This window comes from Vulpes vulpes, chromosome 14, assembly GCF_048418805.1.
Source record: "Vulpes vulpes isolate BD-2025 chromosome 14, VulVul3, whole genome shotgun sequence".
Lineage (NCBI taxonomy): Eukaryota > Metazoa > Chordata > Mammalia > Carnivora > Canidae > Vulpes > Vulpes vulpes.
The window spans coordinates 56,538,270-56,562,133 of record NC_132793.1 but is presented as its reverse complement, the minus strand read 5'-3'; the positions used below and the strand labels follow the sequence as shown (position 1 = coordinate 56,562,133).

The 23,864-nt window shown below is 36.7% G+C and overlaps 2 protein-coding genes across 2 annotated transcripts in view; one reads left to right on the top strand and one right to left on the bottom strand.

Annotated features, from left to right (window-relative positions):
- The window catches only part of SLCO6A1 (solute carrier organic anion transporter family member 6A1), a 95,763-nt gene extending 73,539 nt beyond the window's left edge, over positions 1-22,224 (bottom strand). The window contains exons 1-4 of the mRNA XM_025993006.2: positions 21,852-22,224; positions 8,327-8,587; positions 5,647-5,829; positions 3,531-3,627 (exon numbers count right to left, since the gene is read on the bottom strand). Of these exons, the coding sequence (XP_025848791.1) occupies positions 3,531-3,627; positions 5,647-5,829; positions 8,327-8,587; positions 21,852-22,164 (854 nt within the window). The 5' untranslated portion in view covers positions 22,165-22,224. The remainder of the gene's footprint in view (positions 1-3,530; positions 3,628-5,646; positions 5,830-8,326; positions 8,588-21,851) is intronic.
- LOC112915544 (ubiquitin-conjugating enzyme E2 N) lies at positions 9,835-12,076 on the top strand. The gene is given in 3 exon segments (XM_025992991.2): positions 9,835-9,865; positions 11,417-11,587; positions 11,590-12,076. Coding segments are annotated over 3 exon segments (534 nt in total). The 3' UTR covers positions 11,922-12,076.
- Positions 22,225-23,864: the final 1,640 nt, after the last annotated feature.

The following is a 23,864-nucleotide window of genomic DNA, read 5'->3' as shown; positions in this document are numbered from 1 at the left end:
CAGTTTCAACATTCTTTGTCTTTAGTCATGTTAAGGCCATTATCTTGGAAAAGTTTCCATAGTTGTGAAGTTACTTTGTATCATTTAGGGAGAAGATTTGAGAAAGTTCATTACCATATAGTTACCACTGTCTTTAGTTCCACAGGCATGTAAGACCTTGTCCAACCACCTGTTGTGGGAAAATATCCACATACTCAAGAACCACAGTTTTGAAGGTACTGGTTTCTCACAGGCAATTCTGTTGTCAACAGAGACCTGATGAGGGGCTTGCATATAGACCTTGCCTTTCATAGAAGGTGGAGAATATTCCCAGTTTTATTCATTTATGAGACAACTCCTCAGCCATTGCTACATTATTCAGGGATACTAGTTCCAACTTGCAATGCTACAAGGTTGCAATCTTGAGTTCCATTATCCAATGGGTATATATATCTGGACAGGCTATGCACAAGGAGTTTCAACTCTAGATTGTCATTAGGGTTATGTGTTTCCTCACTGATTATAATATTTAGAAATTTTCTTTTCTCTTTTTGTTTCTGAATCCAGCTAAGTACTATAACCATATGCATTATGCTACATATGATTGTTACATAGGTGTAAATAATTGATAACCAAGAAGAATGAGGAAAATAAACTAAAAGTGTAAGCAAAGAACAAAGAAAAAACAAAGAGCAAGCAAAGAATTTAATAGGGTGCCCTATTACCAATAGATTCTCCTCCTACTAGAAATAATTAGGAAGTTTAATAATATAAAGACTCCATGCACAATAGTAACAAAGAACTTTAAATTACTAGGAATAAGCTTAATGGAATAGTTCCAATAAAGAAAATTATAAAACTTTTTTTGAAGGCATAAAAGAAGAAGAGAGAACACAGAACAACATATACCATATTCTTGCATAGAAAGATGACAATTATTCCCAACTTGATACATTAAATTCAAGTATTTCAAATCAGAATGTTTTAATTATAACCTGAGATTATTATATTTATCTGAAAGAGTAATGTTGCACAAATAACCTCTGCTCTTTGGTAAATCATTTTGAGGAAGGATTTATCCAATAAATGCTACAATCATATGGAAAGGTGTACTTATTAAAAAATTGTAGTATTGGAATGAGAATAGAGAGATAGATCAGACAATAGATTAGAGAGACAAGAGATAAGAAGGAAATCCATGTATATAAGAAATTTATGATATAGATAATGTATAATATCAGTAAAACATAAATTAATTTTAAAAAATGGAATGTTCCATAAGTGTCATCAGTACAATGAGATATCCCTTTGAGGGGAAAAACATAAGCTTGATTCATTTGTCATATAAAAAAATAAATGGAAACTGGACATTGCATTTAAGTGCACAACTAAAACCAGACAAGGATATTATAAGAAAAGTATAAGCCAATATCCCTGATGAGCAAAAATCCTCAACAAAACACTAGGAAACCAATTTTAACAATACATTAAAAGGATCATAAACCACAATCAAGAGGGGTTTATTCCAAGCACACAAGGATGGTTCAATATCTGCATATCAATCAATGTGATACACCACATAAGCACAAAAGATAAAAATCCTTTGATTATGTAGAAATATCATTTGCCAAAAGAATAAAAACTCACAACAAATTAAGTTTATAGGGAATATACATCAACATAATAAAGACCATACATGACAAAGTAAGATCAGGAGCAAGGCAAAGATACCTACTTTTAGTCGACACAGCACTAGATATACTAGCCTGATCAATTAGGCAAGAAAAAGAATAAAGGCATTCAAATCAGAAAGGAATGAGTAAAATTATCTCTGAAGACAATATGACCCTAAATAAAGAACTGTTGAGGGTACCAAGTCATGACATCATTCTATCAAGTCAGATATTTCTGAATAATAGGGGACAGAGAAATCTATAGTTGTCATACTGTCACTCTTTATTGTCTTATCAGATGCTCCCTAGTCAGAGGCAATACTGTATGAGAAACCACAGGGATGAATATGGCATCTGTGTCTTTGAATGGTATTGATAGAAGAAGCACTATATGTAGATGTTATAAACTAAATGTTTAGACATTTCCCCAAAGAAGACATACAAATAGGCAAAAGTAAATGAAAAGGTGCTCAACATCACTGATCATCAGTGAAATGAAAATCAAAACCGCAATGAAGCTTTCACTTTATAACTGTCAGGATGCTTATTAAAAAAAAAAAAGAAAGAAAGAGAAAGAGAAGAAGAAAGAAGATAGAAGAGGTGGGGAAGAGGAAGAAGAAGAAAGAAAATAACAAGTGTTGGCAAAGATGTTGAGAAATTAGAACCCTTGTGTACTACTAGTAGGAATGTAAACGGTGCAACCATATACGGAAAGTAGCATGGAACTTCCTCAAAAGTATCAAAAATAGATGATTTAACGATCCCACTTCTGGGTAAATATATCCAAAAGAAGTGAAAATAGAATTTTTTTAGATTATTTATTTATTGGAAATATTTATTTATTTATTTATTTACATATTTAAAAATATATTATTTCAATATTTGTTTATTTCAATAGATAGATGATAGATAGATAGATAGATAGATAGATAGATAGATAGATAGATAGATATTTGTTATTTATTTGAAAAGAGAGAGCACAAGAAAGAGGGAGAGGGAGAAGCAGGCTCCACACCAAGCAGGGAGCCCGATGTGCGACTAGATCCCAGGACACAGGGATTATGACCTGAGTCAAAGGCAGACGCTTAACCAACTGAGCCACCCTGGCACCCCTGAAAATAGAATTTCAAAAAAATATTTGCTCACCCATGTTAATTGTGTTATTATTCACACTAGACAAGGGGTGGACATGTTATGTCCAAGGGGTGGACAAAATAAGTTAAATCCACATAGACAGATAAATGAATAAAGAAGTATATACATGCAATGGAATATTATTTAGCCTTAAAAAGGAAGAAAATACTAGCATATGCTACAACATGGATTAACCTTAAGGACATTATGCTAAATGAAATAAGACAGTTATAAAAAGACAAACTGCATGATTCTGCTTATATGAGGTATATAAAATAGAGTCATAGAAAGCAGAATGGTGGCTTTCAGAGGTTGAGGAGAAGCAGATAAATGGAATTTACTGTGTGATGAATATAGAGCTTAGTTTTGCAAGATGAAAAATTTCTAGCGATCTGTTGCACAACAATGTACACATGGTTAACACTCCTGTGCTGTACACTTAAAAGTGACTAAGATGTAAATTTTAAGTCATGTGTTTTCTCCACAATTTTTCAAAAGCATATATGCAGAATTACTAATAAGGTTGTCATTATAGTGTTTTTAAAATTATATTTCAAACAGTAAAGATTAAAGTGTACATTCTAGATTTACATGTACACCCATGTGCATATCAGTCACATTACATATTTTCCCTATAAATATGGTTATTAAAAATTAAATATATATGTTTATAGGTACAGTATCTATCCAATAAATATTTTATACAATGTGAACAACAACAGATAAGGAAATAAAATGGCTTACCTAAATGCAAAAGTACTGTTCTCAGTGCCCTTAATAAGGAGTGCTACTATCACATAACTCAAAGAATATCCAAGCACTACTGAAGATTCAATTAAGCCTGTAAAATGAATACTGATTATAAAACAACTACATAAGCTAGTTTTGTCACGATAAAAATTATATCACTGAAATAGATTACTTCTGAAAGACTCATAGCATACTTTATCATATGAGTCAGGGTCCTCCTGAGAAACAGAACCAATAGGATATTGAGAGAGATTGTTAAGGAATTGTCTCATGCAATTTATTGGCAAGTCCAAATTTGTAGGGCAGGCTGGCAGGCTTGAAATCCAGGTAAGAGTTAAAGTTACAATATTGAGTCCATAATGAAGCTTAAAATCCACGAGGTCACCCAGAAGGATGGGAAAACTGAGGCAGAGTTTCTATGTAGCTGTCTGGAGAAAGAATTGCTTCTCTTTTGGGAAACCTCAATTTTTGCTCTGAAAGCCTTCAGCTGATTAGATAAGGCTCACTCACATAAGTAATCTGCTTTAAACAAAATCTACTAATTGTGTTACTCAGATCTAAAAAAAAGTATAGCAGAAACATCTAAACTGATCTTTGACCAAACAAATCTAAAGAAGTTAACACATAAAATCAACCATCATATGTATCATCCAATGCACATATTAAAGAAACTTAGATAGGGCAACTATACAAATCACTGTATCTCATTTAATCTGTATATTTAATGTAATATAAATATATTTTCATTTAATATAAATATAAATTCAATATAGCCAATTTCACTTTAATTCGTGGAAGCTTTGTTTACTTCACCTTAGCTACCATAGTGGCAGGGGGAGGCAATAAAGTAGATTTCTTTTTGCAGTGTGTAGATGTGCATTTTAATTACCATGCAGTAGAACCAAAAGTAAAGCAGATTTGTTGCCACCCTCAGCTAACACTAATAAATCACTACAATTTTTTTCTAAAAGCAGACATAAATATGAATATCATCTATTTTAATTTATTGACATAACTTTCCTTATTTCTGGTGGAAAAAATATTATTTTGGGGCCACATGCTATTTACTCTTGTCATCTTCACAATACTTTAAAAAATTTTAATTATAAAAACATGATAGATAACTCTGTACAGATAAATGATCTACCAAGACCAGGGCTATTGTAACATAAAGAAATACAGATCATTGTGAGATACGCCCCTGGCTAACTTACTGTAGGATATCATGGCATAAAACACTGGAAACAGAGGGTACTACACTGCAGTTAATTAAACAGCCTATCAGTTCTCTACTTGATAGGGTGAACAAGATTATACTTTCATTAACTTCAAAATATCTGAGCTCCTCAAAAAGATGAAGCGAGTTAATGTACATAAAGGGCTTAGTACAAGGATGATGATGATTTCAATACCACACTGAGTCAAGTACTGAGGAGGCATGAAACAATACTTCTATCCCCTTATGAACATGATGGCAGCAACTTCCCAACTATGTTCCCACTTTAAACATATGACTATTCAAGCAATTCAAACAATTTGAGACTTTTTCCTAGAGAAATGAAATGTGGCGTGTACAGTTTGATATGAAAACATATGTATACTAGACACATATTTAGAGAGAGAAAGACTATAGTTTTTATTACTTAAGAAAGTATGTATTTGGGACGCCTAGGTGGCTCAGTGGTTGAGCGCCTGCTTTCTGCCCAGGGCATGATCCTGGAGTCCCGGGATCAAGTCCTGCATTGGTCTCCCTGCCTGGACCCTGCTTCTCTCTCTGCCTATGTCTCTGCTTCTCTGTGTGTGTCTCTCATGAATAAATGAAAAATCTTTAATAAAAAAATATTTATTTTTCCTATTTCCCTTTATCTCTTTAATGACTTTCAGATGACTTGTCTACAATTCCAAAACTTCAAGAAGTTCCTCAGAATTAGGTAGTCCAATGTGATTCTGAAGTCAAACATACCAGTTATCACTTATTATAATGATTATAGGGCCCTTATAGGGCCAGCAATTAGCATTTGCGTATCAGTTTAGATAGGTGCACCAAGGTATAAAAGCTCAATTAAAAATCAAAATAGGCCAATCATATTAGAGAGGAAAATAAACTTACCTATATAAATACCAGCTGAGTGTGTGGCAACACTATTGCCAATAAAGACTACTCCAAGGATATAAAGAGGCATTCCTGCTATTCCCTGCACAGTCTGCCCCAGGATGAAGGAAGCTATATATTTTGTTGAGAATGATGAGGATTTCTTGCAAATCTTGGAAGTCTTCATTTCTTGGCAAATATCTTTTGAAAAGATATTTTTTTTTTTGTTAAATGAGTCAAAAGTCAGACATACAAGAAATATGCAATATCTCTCATGAAATATTTTACCTTTTACAAAGCTATTTCCACCTTATTTTTTTTTAAGTTAACATTTCATTTATACTCAATGTAGCAGTTCTAAAATCAACCATCACATTCTCAGAAAAAAAAAGTTATAAAAGGAAATTTGTGGGAATACTGGAAAATATGAACATATTATAAACCAAATATAAGTGTATGCACAATAACATATACACAATGATGTGTGCATACCTATGCATACATATATATATACATATATATATATATACATATATACACATTTCTCTTAAATTTGGCGTCTGACACCCCTGAGTTTTGACACCCAGGAAAAAAGTATTTCTAATGTTATATATTATATGTATTATCAGATTATCAAATTCTGCATTATCAGTTTAGTTCTATATCTATTTTTTCAGCCATCTTCACATTAACTTTGTGTCACTCTGTTTAAATAATTTACCTTTTCAGACCCACTAACTTCTTGAACATGGGTTCATAAGGAGAAGGCATTATACAACAAAAATTTATTTCTGTTAGTCATTACATAGTAATTCATGAGATTTTAAATTCGTTTAGGTGGCAGTCTATTTCTTATGCTTTTTCTATTCACATGCTTGTAAAACAGTAGTAAATGGGTGTTTCTTAGAATTGCATTTGTTATTAGATTGGTAGATCCAGGCAATGCTTTTAGATCACTCTGAATGTATTCATTTTGATTGGAATTTAACAAATGCTCTTAAAATATTTTCATGGAAAACTGGCTAGAATGCACACAGCAAAATAGTACGCTAATGGAAATTTTTGTCTGGTTCAGTATCCATATTGAATGCTAGTTGACGCTATGTCAAGTGGGAGGAGGTTTTAGAATTGTGATTCAAAATACTGAGGATTCAATTTTATATAGATAGATTAAACTTGTGGTGACATCAGTATCAATGTGATATTTTAAATTTCCTGATCTCTTAGTCCCTTCAATTCTTCTCCTCCCAAATATATGTGTTCCACTTAATTCTAAACTTTTCAAAACCAACAACTACAAACCCTTCTTAGTTGCAATTTCAAGCATTCCACACTCAAAACACCCCTATCTTTCTAGCTCACTTCTAGTAACCAATTCCAACAATCCTTAAAATCCACTAGGGTTTTGATCCTGCTCCTTTTCACCATCCCAATGTCCTCTCATGTCCTTAATTTCTCCCATTGACATCTTAGCACTTTTAATCCTTTGCCCTCTTATCATGCAATCCCTTGGTAAAATTGCAACCTTCATCAAATTAAATTCTCCCAGCTTTGCTATTACACTTGTAAAGCTGAATATGGCTGGAGGAAAATAAACAACCACAAAAATCTCACTTTGAATTCATAATTATGAAACTCAAGGGTATCATTCAGCCTCCTGATAATCAAATATGTCGCTAGTGTGCTACTCTTGACTTCTATAAAATTCAATTTGTGTGTTTCCCTTCTCCTAGCGATCAAAGTCCTGAAATCCCCTGCTGTCCAACATCTGAAAACAAATGTTTTCCACCAAGGGAACAAAATATTATAAATGTATGTGAATATAATATAGTTCATATTTTGATGATATATCAACATACTGTTTAATATATGAATTATATAGCACATAAATATATAAATTGCATTTAATGTGAACTGTTTACTTATATTGTGAGCACACATCATAAGCATACTTTTAAATATCATAAGCATGTATGTATACATACATACACACATTGACTTTTTCCACCATGTCTTGCTAAAGTCCAGTTTAAAGTTGCCAAAATGGTTAAAAACATTTTAACATTGTTATGACCTATACATACTAAGAAAGAAGCCAACACAACAGAGCCAGAAATAGTTCTGTGAAACTTCAAAAGAGCCTTTATCTACAAGCAATAGCAAAAAGATTGTGGAATATTTTTTTTTAATGAACAAAGTGAAGAAGCCACTAATATTTTTAAATTCCAAGCCCTATGCCAAAGTGCAGCTCCCATTTTGAAATGGTAGGAGTCTGATCTTTCTTTTTCTGTGTGTTTGTTTACGTATTTATTTGTGCTTTTATGTATGTGTGTTGAGGTCAAAATAAAGGATTAGGGAAAATATACTGTGGGAGATATAAGGAATTACCAAAGTTCTCAAGAGGTTTATAATACATATGAAAACTGACAAAAGAAAAACAATTTTATAAAACAATTATCCCAAAATATTCTTTCTTCTTCCTATGCCTATCTCTTACTTGAAAGTATATATGATCATGAGAAGATGAGAGAATGGCATACATATGTTAGTAGGGAGCTACAATTAATTATCTTAATAAACTTGGTAATATACATAGGTACAGATGGATAGATGTACAGACCAATATTATAAATAACTATTTTAAGTTCCTAAGCCAATGGTTTAAGTGAATAATAAGATGTACCTTCTATAATCTTACCTTCAATGTTTATACTTGATTGATAATTTCCATCACTAAAGTATGGAAAAGCAAATAAAAGTGATCCAAATCCTACCAAAAAGGAGGAAAGCGTAATCCATCTTGGTATGTTTCCTTTTCCTCCATAGTATGATATAAACACTACTATCAGGCAAGATGAAATATCATAAGTCAAAGATAACAATAAATTCTCAACGTTGCTCAGATGATAGGCCTTCTGAAAAGTATCAATGCTTAGATCTATGAGACCAAACACAATACCTAAAATATAAAAAGAAAATAAAAAGAAAGCAATAATATGCATTTTAAGAGACAAAACAGAACACCATGATACTCATTACAAACCAAAACAATTTGCATTGATTTAAGTTTATTTTACAATATTCTGACTGTTTAAGATCTATAAGCACATAATTTGACTTCTAAAATACTAATAGGCCTTAATCAATAATAATATTTGCTAATTGAATTTTTGTACCAGTTTTGTATTTATTTATTGAAAAATGCTGATCTTTTTTAGTCATCTTACTTAGGACTCATCTTTATTTTAATATATTGTATTTCAATTATAAAAAATGAATAAATAGCAATCTAATGAATATTTATCTACAAACCAGAACAGGAAATAAAACATCAAAATATTTGAAGCCTATCATGTGTTCCCTAAACACATTCCCCTCTCTCTCTGTAACCCATATCCTGTATTTAAAGTTTATCATTTCTGACCCTTTTAAATGCTTTCTTTTTTTTTTTTTTTTTGGACGATGTGTATATCCTTGAACAATATAGAGAATTTTCATGCTCTATTTTTTTTTAAAGAATAGTATTTTTTTTTTAATTTTTATTTATTTATGATAGTCACAGAGAGAGAGAGAGAGAGAGAGAGAGGCAGAGACACAGGCAGAGGGAGAAGCAGGCTCCATGCACCGGGAGCCCGACGTGGGATTCGATCCCGGGTCTCCAGGATCGCGCCCTGGGCCAAAGGCAGGCGCCAAACCGCTGCGCCACCCAGGGATCCCAAGAATTTTCATGCTCTAAACATTAAGTAAATGATATCAAATACCTGTATTTCTATCCCTCTCTAACCAACTAGGAAAAAAATAATCACAGTAAATATTTGAAACAAAGAATTTAATATAGAGATTGGTTACAAAAGTAGTACGTTTGTTGGAGTGAAAAGGGAAAAGAGTTACTCATCAAAACTTATGCATTTGCAGAGCCAGAGCCATAAGCCTTGGCTGCTGAAGCACCCACTGCTGCTGCTGACGGAGCTGTTACAGTGATGCCTGAGCATAAATCCAGGAGATCTTATTCACCTGCATTGGGCTATTGCCAAAAACATCACCAGAGACTGGAGAAAAACAAAAAAGAGGCTTTCCTTTGCCCTTTTTTCAAATCTACTGCCATAGCCTCTCAATGGCAATGCCTAAGTGGAAGCCAGTGAGAAAGACTGGAAAATGTAGTTCATAGGCCCCTTGGCCCCTTGTAAAGAGGAATAAGTCCAGATCATGAATAATGAAGTTTATGGCCAAAAAACAAGTAAATTACAGAGTTCAGCCTTTAGACTACTCAGGACTCATTTTCACCCTTCTTCCTCTATTTCAACTAGCATACCAAACTAACAGCAACATTGTCATGCTTCTAACATTGCATGATTCTCATTTTTGTAAAAATATTCTTACTCTTTCAAAAAAAAAAAAAAAAAAAACAAGGACACAGAGTCCAGTCATCATAACCATCTCAAGGTAATGTTAACCCATCTTCTAGGTTAATCATAAATCTGAATGGATTTTCTTAATATAAAAAGTAAATTGCACAGGTATAAATTGTATAAAAAATATAAAAGGTAAAAACAAATAACTTCTCAAACATATCATAGACCTAACTAAATTGGTAAGGGAATTGTACTGAAAAAGAAACTGTAAGTCAGACTTGGAGCAACAACAGTCTGACAGATCAAGACGAGCAGGAAACAAGATATAAAATCTTTGCTGCATCAAAAAGAAGAATTTTCTTCAACTCTCATTTTAGATGTGGCCAAGAAGAACAATGGCCAAAGCAAGAAACATCCTGTCAGCTAAATTAATATCTTTCAATAGTTACTCTGAATGTGAATGGGCTAAGTGATCCCATCAAAAGACGCAGGATATCGGACTGGATAAAAAAAGCAAAAGCCATCTATATGGTGTCTACAAGAGACTCATTTTATACCTAAGAACACCTCCAGCCTGAAAATGAAAGGGTGGAGAACTATTTACCATTCAAATGGTCCTCAAAAGAAAGCTGGGGTAGCAATCCTCAGATCAGATAAATTAGAGTCTACCAAAGACTGTAATAAGAGATGAAGAGGGACTCTATATAATACTTAAAGGGTCTATCTAACAATTATGAATATTTATGCCTCTGACATGAGAGCTGTCAAGTGTATCAATCAATTAATAATAGCCAAAGTAAAGACATAGATAGGTAATAATACACTAATAGTATAAGACTTCAACACGGCACTCTCAGCAAAAGAATATCTTCTAAACAGAACATCAACAAAGAAGGCCCTTGAATGATATACGACCAAAACTATTTCACAGACATAAACAGAATATTCCATCCTAATGCAACTGAATACACATTCTTCTCAAGTGCACATGGTCTCCAGAAGAGACCACATACTGGGTCACAAATCAGGTCTCAACTGAGACCAAAAGATTGGGATTGTCCTCTGCCTATTTTCAGACTACAATTCTTTGAAACTAGAAATCAATCACAAGATGAAATCTGGAAGAAACTCAAGCACATGGAGCTTAAAGAGCATCCTACTAAAAGATGAATGAGTCAACCAGGAAATTAGAAAAGAATTTAAAAGACTTATGGAAACTAATGAAAATGAAAATACAACCATTCAGAATCTTTGGGATACAGCTAAAGCAGTCCTAAGAGGGAAATACATCACAATACAAGACTCCCTCAAAAAATTGGAAAAAATTCAACACAAGCTAACTTTGCATCTAAAGGAACTGGAGAAAGAACAGAAAATAAAACCTAAACCAAGCAGAAGAAGAGAGATAATAGGGACTTCCACTCATGCGTGAGGAGAGCAGAGCGGGAGTCGAGAGCAGAGGCCGAACTCGGGATCTGACAAGACGGCCGGGCTGCCCCGCAGGATTATCAAGGAAACCCAGCATTTGCTGGCAGAACCGGTTCCTGGCATTAAAGCAGAACCTGATGAGAGCAACGCCCGTTATTTTCATGTGGTCATTGCTGGCCCCAGGATTCCCCCTTTGAGGGAGGGACTTTTAAACTTGAACTATTCCTTCCAGAAGAATACCTGATGGCAGCCCCTAAAGTACGTTTCATGACCAAAATTTATCATCCTAATGTAGACAAGTTGGGAAGAATATGTTTAGATATTTTGAAAGATAAGTGGTCCCCAGCACTGCAGATCCGCACAGTTCTGCTATCGATCCAGGCTTTGTTAAGTGCTCCCAATCCAGATGATCTGTTAGCAAATGATGTAGCGGAGCAGTGGAAGACCAACGAAGCCCAAGCCATAGAAACAGCTAGAGCATGGACTAGGCTATATGCCATGAATAATATTTAAAACCGATCTGATCATCAAGTGTGCATCACTTCTCCTGTTCTGCCAAGACTTCTTCCTTTTTTGTTTGCATTTAATGGACACAATCATAGAAACATTACAGAATAAAAGCCCAGACATCTTCAGTCCTTTGGTGATTAAATGCACATTAGCAAATCTATGTCTTGTCCTGATTCACTGTTGTAAAGCATGAGCAGAGGCTAGAAGTACCATCTGGATTGTTGTGAAACGTTTAAAAGCAGTGGCCCCTCTCTGCTTTTATTCATTTCCCCCATCATGGTTTAAGTATAAAGCACTGTGAATGAAGGTAGTTGTCAGGGTTAGCTGCAGGGGTGTGGGTGTTTTGCTTTATTATTATTTTTGAGGGGGAGAGGTAGTTTTATTTTAATTCTGTGGGCTCCTTTCCCCCTTTTTATGGTGATCTAATTGCATCGATTAAAAGCAGCTAACCAGTTCTTTAGAATATGCTCTCTAGCCAAGTCTAACTTTATTTAGACGCTGTAGATGAACAAGCTTGATTGTTTGAACCAAAATGGGAACATTAAACAAACATCACAGCCTTCACTAATAACATTGTGACTTTGCTGTCAAGTGTAGAATCCTTCCTTCAAGAAAAAGCTTGTGACCGTTTTGTATGGCTTGTCTGGAAACTTCTGTAAATCTTATGTTTTAGTAAAATATTTTTTGTTATTCTAAAAAAAAAGAAGAGAGATAATAAAGATTAGAGCAGAACTCAATGAAATAGAGACCAGAAGAACTGTAGAACAGATCAACAAAACCAGGAGCTGGTTCTGTGAAAGAATTAATAAGATAGATAAGCCATTAGCCAGTCTTATTAAAAAAAAAAAAGACTCAAATTAATAAAATCATGAATGGAAGAGGAGAGATCACAAGAAATACCAAGGAAATTCAAACGATTTTAAAAACATATTATGAGCAACCATATGCCAACAAATTAGGCAATCTAGAAGAAATGGACGCATTTCTGGAAAACCACAAATTACCACAATGGAACAGGAAGAAATAGAAAACCTGAACAGGCCAATAACCAGTGAGAAAATTGAAGCAGTCATCAAAAAACTCCCAAGACACAAAAGTCGATGGCCAGATGGCTTCCCAGGAGAATTCTACCAAATGTTTAATGAAAGAATAATACATATTCTACTAAACCTGTTTCGAAGGATACAAAGGGAGGGAACACTTCCAAACTCCTTTTATGAGGCCAGCATTACCTTGATCCCAAAACCAAAGACTCCACCAAAAAGGAAAATTACAGACCAATATCCCTGGTGAATATGGGTGCAAAAATTCTCACCAAGATACTAGCCAATAGGATCCAACAGTACATTAAGAAAATTATTCACCATGACAAGTGGGATTGATCCCCGGGATGCAAGGTTGGTTCAACAGTCATAAAACAATCAATGTGATAGACCACATCAACAAGAGAAAAAACAAGAACCATGTGATCCTCTCAACAGATGCAGAAAAAGCATTTGACAAAATACAGCATCCATTACTGATCAAAACTCTTCAGAGTGTAGGGATAGAGGGAACATTCCTCAGCATCTTAAAAGCCATCTACAAAAACCCCACAGCAAATATCATTCTCAGTGTGGAAACACTGTGAGCCTTTCCCCTAAGATCAGGAACAGGACAGGGATGTCCACTCTCACCACTGCTATTCAACATAGTACTAGAAGTCTTAGCCTCAGCAATCAGGAAACAAAAAGAAATAAAAGACATTCACATTGGCAAAGAAGAAGTCAAACTCTCCCTCTTCACACATGACATGATACTGTACATAGAAAACCCAAAAGACTCCACCCCAAGATTGCTAGAACTCATACAGCAATGCAGCAGTGTGGCAGGATAATCAATGTCCAGAAATCAGTGGCATTTCTATACACTAACAATGAGACTGAAGAAAGAGAAATTAATGTGTCAATCCCATTTACAATTGCACCAAAAACATAAGATACCTAGGAATAAACCTAATCAAAGAGGTAAAGGATCTATACCCTAGAAACTACAGAACACTTCTGAAAGAAATTGAGGAAAACATAAAGAGATGGAAAAACATTGGAAGAATAAATATTGTGAAAATGTCTATGCTACCCAGGGCAATTTACACACTCAATGCAATCCCTATCAAAATACCATGGACTTTCTTCACAGAGTTGGAACAAATCATCTTAAGATTTGCATGAAATCAGAAAAGATCCTGAATAGTCAGGGGAATATTGAAAAAGATAACCAGAACTGGGGGCATCACAATGCTGGATTTCAGGTTGTACTACAAAGCTGTGATCATCAAGACAGTGTGGTACTGGCACAAAAACAGACACATAGATCCATGGAACAGAATAAAGAACCCAGAAATGGGCCCTCAACTCTATGATCAACTAATATTAGACAAAGTACGAAAGACTATCCACTGGAAAAAGGACAGTCTCTTCAATAAATGGTGCTGGGAAAATTGGACAGCCACATGCAGAAGAATGAAACGAGACCATTCTCTTACACCAGACACAAAGATAAACTCAAAATGGATGAAAGATCTAAATGTGAGACAAGAATCCATCAAAAATCCTAGAGGAGAACACAGGCAACACCCTTTTTGAACTTGGGCACTGCAACTTCTAGCAAGACACATCTATGAAGGCAAGGGAAACAAAAGCAAAAATGAACCATTGGGACTTAATCAGGATAAAAAGCTTCTGCACAGCAAGGGAAACAGTCAACAAAACTACAAGACAACCTCCAGAATGGGAGAAGATAATTGCAAACGACATATCAGATAAAGGCCTAGTCTCCAAGATCTATAAAGAACTTATTAAACTCAACACCCAAGAAACAAACAATCCAGTCATGAAATGGGCAAAAGATATGAACAGACATTTCACCAAAGAAGACCTACACATGGCCAACAAGCACATGAGAAAATGCTCCGCATCACTTGCCATCAAGGAAATACAAACCAAAACCACAATGAGATACCACCTCACACCAGTGAGAATGGGAAAAATTAGCAAGATGGGAAACAACAAATGTTGGAGAGGATATGGAGAAAGGGAGCCCTCCTGCACTGTTGGTCCGAATGGGGACTGGTGCAGCCACTCTGGAAAACTGTGTGGAGGTTCCTCAAAGAGTTAAAAATAGAACTGCTCTATGGCCCAGCAATTGCCCTGCTGGGGATTTACCCCAAAGATACAGATGCAGTGAAACGGCAGGTCCCCTGCACCCCAATGTTTATAGCAGCAATGTCCACAATAGCCAAACTGTGGAAGGAGCCTCAGTGTCCATTGACAGATGAATGGATAAAGAAGATGTGGTCTATGTATACAATGGAATATTCCTCAGCCATCAGAAGAGATGAATACTCACCATTTGCTTTGACATGGATGGAACTGGAGGGTATTATGCTGAGTAAAATAAGGTGGATGGGAGGATGGGATAACTGGGTGATGCACACTGAGGAGGGCACTTGAGGGTGTTATGTTATATGTTGGCAAATTGAATTTAAATTTTAAAAAATGTTTAACAAAAAAAATAATAAATGTCCTGTCAGTAACTATGTCTATCTCTGGGGTTGGGATATTAAATTCCTCTTCTCAGGGTTATTTTGTAACCCAGAGGTGGATTTGTAAGAATATATCCCACAATATTCTTTTATCAAACAGTAAGGGAAAAAGAAAAAAATTAAATACACACACACAAACGTGTATATGTGTGTGTGTTTACACATGAAACAAATGCTAGAAAAATTCATAGTTGCTGCAGTTTTTATTTCTCTAAATGGTTATGGAAACACAATTGCTATTTACAACCTTCTTTCACTGTTCAACCCCTCTTCTACTTCTTGATCACACATGACATATGCAGGTTTCTATCTCAAAGCATATGCCTCACCTTACAGAACAGCATTCACAATTTTTTTTAATTGTTCTCTCCTAACTGGGTCTTACCTGAGTCTTCAGCAGGACATTATAATTTTCTATAAAGCCAAGAGTTTCTGGTTATTGAGATATGTGGTAAGACCATGATGAATATGAACTTCCAGATGACACTTTTTCTCTAATAAAATGAACTCCTTCATTTAAAGCAATGTGATAACAAATAAGACGACCATGATGGTGTGTGTATAAGGTATTTAATAAGTACAATAGCCACACCAGCAGTGGTAAAGATAAATCCAGGCCTTCAGTTCTTGCCTAACCTCCGTTCCTGATGGGATTGTCACTGTAAATATGAGCTCGCTGAACAAGACATACAATGACTAGGGGAAGATGCTAATTTCACAGGATGACTACTTATCTCATCGAAATCTTCCACTGTGATGTTTTTCTTTTAGTGAACATCCACATAGGATAACTCTGCCTATTGAAAGGAACATGCCACTCACCCAGTTCTCCTAGTCATCAAATGGTCAAACCATTGGGCAGTTGCAACACAGTATTGAGGCAATCTGGACCATCAGATGTATTGTTCAATGGTCTGCCCACTAGGAAGATTTCCTTTACCTCTATTTTTTCAGAGCTGCTCCTCAGTGAAGCTATAGTGCTACCATAACACACTTCTACCTTCAGAAACCCACAACTTCACTGAAGATTATGCTTCTTAACAGTGAGTAAAACAAGAAACTTTTCTTTCATTTTAGAAGAGATAGCCCTCATACTCCAAGCCAATTGTTCCTAGAAATATCACTGAAGTGGCAGGCAAATTTGTGGTGTAGAGTATCTCCCAGGATAGACTTTATGTTAGTCATTCTGGGAAGGCTGGGATCTAATTATAGTTATAAGTCTGGCAGCAATAAGGGTTGGTGGAGTGCATCATAAGGGCAATCAGCACTCCCTTAACTTGGGTGAGGTCAGTTTGGTGTCTTCAAGAAAGGAATTGCTCTTTTTAGACATAGGAGAAATAGTTGCTCCTACTGGGAAAGGAGGTTTGGGATTTGGGGACTTATGGTCCTCAGAGTCATTGAATTCCAGCCAAATGCCCTTACCCAATTCTTACAGTTCCACTCTTCTCCAGTCAATATCTCAACTCTAACAAAACTGGTCTGGTGAATCTGTGCATTGAGCTTAGGTTGTAATTCTGGGTTGGAACTGTTCAAGACATGCAGTGTGTGGCTAACAATGATGGGAATCTCATAGAACCATCAGAGAAGCTCATACATTTCCCTGACCATGCCCTAACCTTCTTATTATCTTTCTGTAAACTTCCCAGGGAAGTTGGAAGCGGTCAATCAACCCCAGAACCCTTCTAGTCAAAAGTCCTACCAAAGAAGTCAGTTGAAGAAGCTATTCATCTCCCATAGTATTGCCTTCAATAAGAACTTCATTCTAGGCAACATTTTAAATAACTCTTATTACTACATGACATAAACCTCAAGTATACCATTTTTCACGGGCACAAATACTGCTTTTTTGCATTGCTTTCAAGCCTAATCACACCAGATAACCAACTTTAGATTCTATGTTTGATGGTTTGTTTTTTTTCCTGGTTCAATGCCTGGTATGTAGTAGTATATTTAAAAATCATATAATTTTTGTAATTTATAGGCAAATTAGTTATATTACATTAATGAAGCTAAGTTTATTCAAAAACTTTTCAAACACCTTTATATTATATAACTTTTTAAAAATGTGATTCTTGATATGTACTCACATATCTTAATTTCTTAGCCATATTTATCGCTAATAAAATGTTATTCATACTTTTTTCTGAAATATATTCTAAAAGTATACTTTTTTTTTAAATTTTTATTTATTTATGATAGTCACAGAGAGAGAGAGAGAGGCAGAGACACAGGCAGAGGGAGAAGCAGGCTCCATGCACCGGGAGCCCGACGTGGGATTCGATCCCGGGTCTCCAGGATCGCGCCCTGGGCCAAAGGCAGGCACTAAACCGCTGCGCCACCCAGGGATCCCTAAAAGTATACTTTTAACATGAGCTTTTTTCTAATTGTTCTCATCAAATTAGCTGCAAGTCATCCAAGTGGCTTTGTGTAGTTTTGCAGCAAAGCATTACTTCAGCAGGCCTTGGTTGCTCAAAGAATCCCTATCTTCAAGACTGGCCTTTGGTTGGCTCCTGGAAGATAACTCTGAGCCCTTGGAATATTCTGCTTGAGGCCTTGGACCACACAGAACCCTCTGATCTAACCGTTTATATTAAACAAGTGATTCAAGGTGAACATGTGTTGTTGTATGACTGAGGCCTTGGGCCACATATCAGTGCGATCACATAATTTATGCTAATAATATGATTTCTGGTGAATGTATTCTTTGTTGTGCGTGCAAGAGTGGGGTAATGGTGTCTGAATAGCTAAGGTCAATCACACAGATGCTAAATGCTTACGTGACTGATCCAAAAAAAAAAAAAAAAAAACCCTGGACACCAAGACTGACATAATCTTCCTTGTTTGGTAACTGTTTGCATTTGTTAACACACGTTGCTGCTGGAAAAATTAAGCATGTCCATGCAATTCCACTGAGAAAGGATACATGGAAGTGTGTTCCTGATTTCTTCTGGATTTTGTCCCATGGGCCTTTTCTCTTTACTTATTTTAATCTGTATCCTTTTGTTGTAATAAGTCATAGCCATGAGTATAACATCTTTCTGAGTCCCACATCCTTCTAGTTAACCATTCAGCCTGAATGAGGAGGTGGTACGGATCTCCAATTATATAGTTAATAAATGTGAAGCCCCAAATGACTCTTCACTGTAGGTCACATTTTAATTGAGAAATCACTCTCTAGGGGTTTATAAATATCTAGTAAGCTTAGGGAAACACTACTAAATACGTTTTTTTTTTTTTTTGTATTGAAATAGTTCTGCCAAAATACTCTCAGAGAATTTTTGACAAGTACCTTGTTGAAAGACAAAACTCTTCAAATAAGTTGCCTCTGTTTACAATTATTTTGAATATTTCACCAAATTTAAAAGTGCAAAAGCCATGGGGCTTCTTAATTTCATACCACAATATGAAAAGAAATCAATGTAATTCATTATATTAATACAATAAAGGACAAAAGCCACATGAATGCCAAAAAAAAAAGCAATTAACAAAACCCAACACATTTTCTTAATAAGAATACTCAGTAGAAATGGAAGGCAACTTCCTCACACTAATAAAACACATATATGAAAAATCTACACACTTAAAAAGTGAATCATAGTCACCATAGGACCCAGCAATTCCACTCCTGGGTATAAAAATCACTTCTCTAAATGAAAATATGTGTCCACACAAACACTTATATACTGTTCCAGTTCTACATGTAAGAGCTCAGAAGTCACCACCCTGTCCTAATATGTAACGAACTTAATGGACTAAAAAAATTAATAACTCTTTTTGGATACATAACAGAAGACAAGATGCAGGACAAACTTGACTAGATTGTGCATTCAACTGCCATTATAACTCATCAACCCATACACTTAAATTTGTGTTTGATTTCCAAAAATATAAGCTCTATGGTTAAAACAAATGAGAACTTCTTTTAGGGCTGTGAGGGGGGCTCCAGCATTCTCAGACTTGAGCTGAGAGTTAGCAGAACTGAATTTGTCATTTTCTCCTCATAAGAACATTCAAAAGATTCCATCCATCACCAGCACCTTTACAGTCATTACCACTACCAGAAGGTAAAGGGTAGAGCCAATTGGGCTTCTAAGATACATGCTGTACCTCATCGCAATCAAACACAAGTGGTAGCTTGATTCATTACAATGCTACTACATGCCAAAAATGACTACCCATCTCCCACGGCCCAAACGGCTCAGAACCTCAAGACTAAAGGTATAATAAAACCAATCCTAAAATCCCACCTTTATGGCTATATCTTCTGGCATTATGCCTGACACCAATTTCATTATAGTCTGGATGCAATCAGGCAGGCATGCCCTGAGTCTGGTCATAAGGACACATCAAACTATACCCAGGTTGAAATTCAACATACAGAATGAAAGACCCATATACCTTAAGATTTGCATGGACATAAGAAACAGGGGGGAAAGCGAGGAACTGCTACAGATTAAAGTCTAAAATATTACAGCTATATCCAATGTGTGTTCCTGGATAGAACTTGGGACCAGAAAGGAAAATGAGATAATAGTGAGGCAGCTGGCAGTATCTGAGTGGGGCCACCAATTCCTAATTTGATGGTAGTGCTGCACTGATATTCCTGACTGAAAAGTGGTGAGAAAAGTGTCCTCACTTTGGGAGAACTCACCCTGGAATCTTTAGCAGTAATGGGCACCATGTCTGAAAAAGTCTGTACGTATTATGGTGAAGGAACAAATGTGGTAAAATGCAAACAACTGGAGGATGTGGGTGAGGGGCCACCTGTTTCTTTGTATCACCTTTGCACCCTTTCTGTATGTTCGAAATTACTTCAAAACTGTTTAAAAAGTAACAACAAATAATAAATAGATCAACGGATAAGTATACAAGAAGAGATATATTGTTTTTATGAATAGAAGGCTCAATGTTATACCCAAACTGAGCTAATGATCTATATGAAGTCAGTAGTGGAGCTAAAAACATTCACTGCAAACCACTTCTTCAAAAACCTTCAATGGCTCCTCATTACCAACCTAGTGAAGGGATTATATTTAGTGAGATAATACCTGTAAAGCACCTTACTCATCACCCCGTACATTAGTGAGGTGAACACCTTTTAGTATCCTCTCAAAATTTTCAGTCTGGTATTTATTTATAGACCTTCATAATGTGCTGAAAACTTGTCTTTTCCTTCTTTTGTATTCACTTATGCATTCAATACATACTTAATTAAGTGTCTTAGTCACAGTAATTAGGTCCTGGAGAGACATGATGAACAAAACAGATATAATTACTCTTTTTGGTGCTTAGATGAAACCATCATCCAAGCCAAAGTCATCACTCACCATTCTGAAACAAGGCTTTCCTGTAACTGAGTGGTTTTTTTATCCAAACATTCATTCATTCATTCATTCATTCATTTCCTTTTACAGTAAATACTCCTTATCTACATTCCAGCTATTACAATTGTACCCTATTTATTAGGGTATAATTAAGATGCCCCTTCCCCAAGAAAGTTCCTCAATAAAATCAAGATAAACTGATCATTATTTATGCATTCTTCTCATATGGTTCTTATCACATACAGCCTTTTTTTTTTTGTACTTATTTAGAAATAACATTTTAGAGCAAAACCAGATCATGCCTGGCAAACTTGAATACCATCAGTGTAAACAGGATAGTAAAGGATCTTACGTGTAATGGGAGTGGTAAGGGCTGTGGCCAAGTAAAGAATGAATACCCTCTCTAAAGGCATTCAAATTCACATCCTTTGTTTAACTGTGTGGACAAGGATAAACACCTTCCAGTTTGCCATCTCTAACATGGGTTGTTTGAGGTTCCACTTCACCTCCTCAACTCATACACAAGGATACCAAATCCAGGCGGGGAGCAGCTTGGCCAGCATGTCTCCAATTTGTGAGCAGAAGCAGAAACAAATGGGTGGTCACAGACACCATATTCAATTTTATTTTAATCCCCCTGAATAATTTAACCTTGAACTTCCCAGGGTTGGTGACCAAACAATGTTAAATGACTCAACACCACCCTCCCTCCGGCTGTTCTCTGGAGGCCAAGCCCATCATATGGCCTCACACTCCCTAGGGTGGACTGGCTCCCTCAGGCACCTGCTGAATTGAAGCAATGACAGGTGCACAAACCGGAGGTAATGGCCCATTTTTAACCTGTTTTGATTCCAGGTAGACCTTGAGAACCTTGAGAACGTACAGCTGCTTCAAGCTGGGGCACCCCAAGGAGTCCTCCACTCAGGCCTCATCCCTCTCCTGGCCTCCTCGTCCACCAGGTAGCAACCCCAAGGGTCCCTGGGGGCTGCCCTCACCAGAATGACAGCCACTCCCACTCAGGCTCACCTTGAGAGGTGACCAGGAGGCAGTAGAAAATCATGAAACAATAGATGTTGTTTAAACGCTGGCAGCAGGGAATAACCATGCAACCCAGGCCGCAGCGTCCCTCCAAACTTTCATTCCGTTCTCGAGTCTTCTTCAGATTGGCCTCAGGCTGACCTCTCCCTTTTTGGAAAGCACGGAACTTGAGCAGGCTAGTGGGAACTGTCCTTATACGCCAGACTCGCTTCTTGTCCTTCCTGTCCTCCTTGCCCTGAGCATTCTCAGCAAGCTGGGCCGGCGCCACCTCGGGCTCCACTTCTGCTAGGGCGTCCTGCATGGTGGGGGGCTGGGGTCACACGGGGGCGGCAGCTGAGGGAGGTGGGGCCTGCTGCTCCCAGGGGCCTCCCGCTACCCCTGCTCCACCGAAAAGCCAGCAGGCCCAGACGTCAGCCAACCGCCAACCGGTGGCCACCAGAGGCCCCAGCCTCCAGAGGGAGCCTTTCTCCTTGAGCAGAAAGCAAACGTCCCTGCAAGGTTGACAGTTGCCCAAAGAGAACTTCCAAGGCTGTTTCCTTCTCTGCTTCCACGTGGGGAAGAGGAGTGGGGGGTGGGGAGGGAGGGAAGCTAGTACTACTGGATTCTAGCTGGAGTAACCCTAATGGAAGTCAGAAGATGCTAGATTTAATAGTTTTTGCTAGGACGCAACGAAAGACAACCGTGCAGCGAGGGGACAGTGGAACTGTCCCCCAGTTTCCCCACACTTATCTTATCCTAATTTTTTTTTTTGACCTGGATGATCTCACTGTAAACAACCCGAAAATTGCTGAAGGACCAGGGGGAAATCAGAGACATGAAAAGAAGACATTTCTGCCATATTTGGAGAAAAATCAAACAAAAAGATGGTAAAACCAATATCCCAATGAATGCTCTTATGTGAAGTGTTTCCCAAAAAGAAATTATTATCAGAGAAACTATCCTTGACCAAAAATAGAAAGGATTATTCTTTTCCTCTCTAAAGAGGGGGATGGGACCTAGGGTGTAATTTATTTTCTCAGGTACAAAAAAAGTTTACTGAAAATAAAGAATTTAGGAGAACAGTAAGAGAACGTGAAATGTGTATATTTTTATGGTAAAAACTTACCTTCCTTTCGGCTTTTTTTCCTGAGACAGAAATATAAGTTATTCAGGCCCTATATACAGGCTAGATGTTTTTACAGGAGAAATGAAACTATCTTCCTTCCAGTGGATGAGACATTGTGTTTCTACAAACAATCCAGATCTTCAACAAAATTTTGTGCAGCCAGCAAGTGCTAGGCCTGGTAGACCAGGAGAAAAACCACTGGGAAGAGCTGGGGAGAAGGATATCACAGACTCCACCTTCAACCTGAGCCTTTAACTTGCCTTACTATATGCCCATCAGGGAGTGGAAAAGTCATTTGCCTCTATTAAGAGACCTCGTTTGTCAAATATATGGTCACTACGTAAATAGAAAAAATACCCTAGTTTTTCCATATTCATCATACTCAACTAGGACACCCATTCACAGGGCTTCATGACATTAATCAGCATAAATGAAACAGGATGCCTAGGAGGAAGGAAAGTAGAAGGACTCTGATTCTTGTGCCATGGTACCCAACTGGGCACTACATGAGAGCAAAGGGAAAAATATGGGTCTATTCAAAAGAAATTATTCTAAGACTTTTGCTTCTACTCAGAATATAGAAAGCCAAGCAGAGGGATCCCTGGGTGGCGCAGCGGTTTGGCGCCTGTCTTTGGCCCAGGGCGCAATCCTGGAGACCCGGGATCGAATCCCACATCGGGCTCCCGGTGCATGGAGCCTGCTTCTCCCTCTGCCTGTGTCTCTGCCTCTCTCTCTCTCTCTCTCTCTCTCTATGTGACTATTATAAATAAATAAAAATTAAAAAAAAAAAGAAAGAAAGCCAAGCAGAATGTTACCTGGCTCTAACAACTATAACCAAAAAAAAAAAAAAAAAAAAAACCTGGATAATATAAAAAGTAATCGCTTTTTAAGCCCAT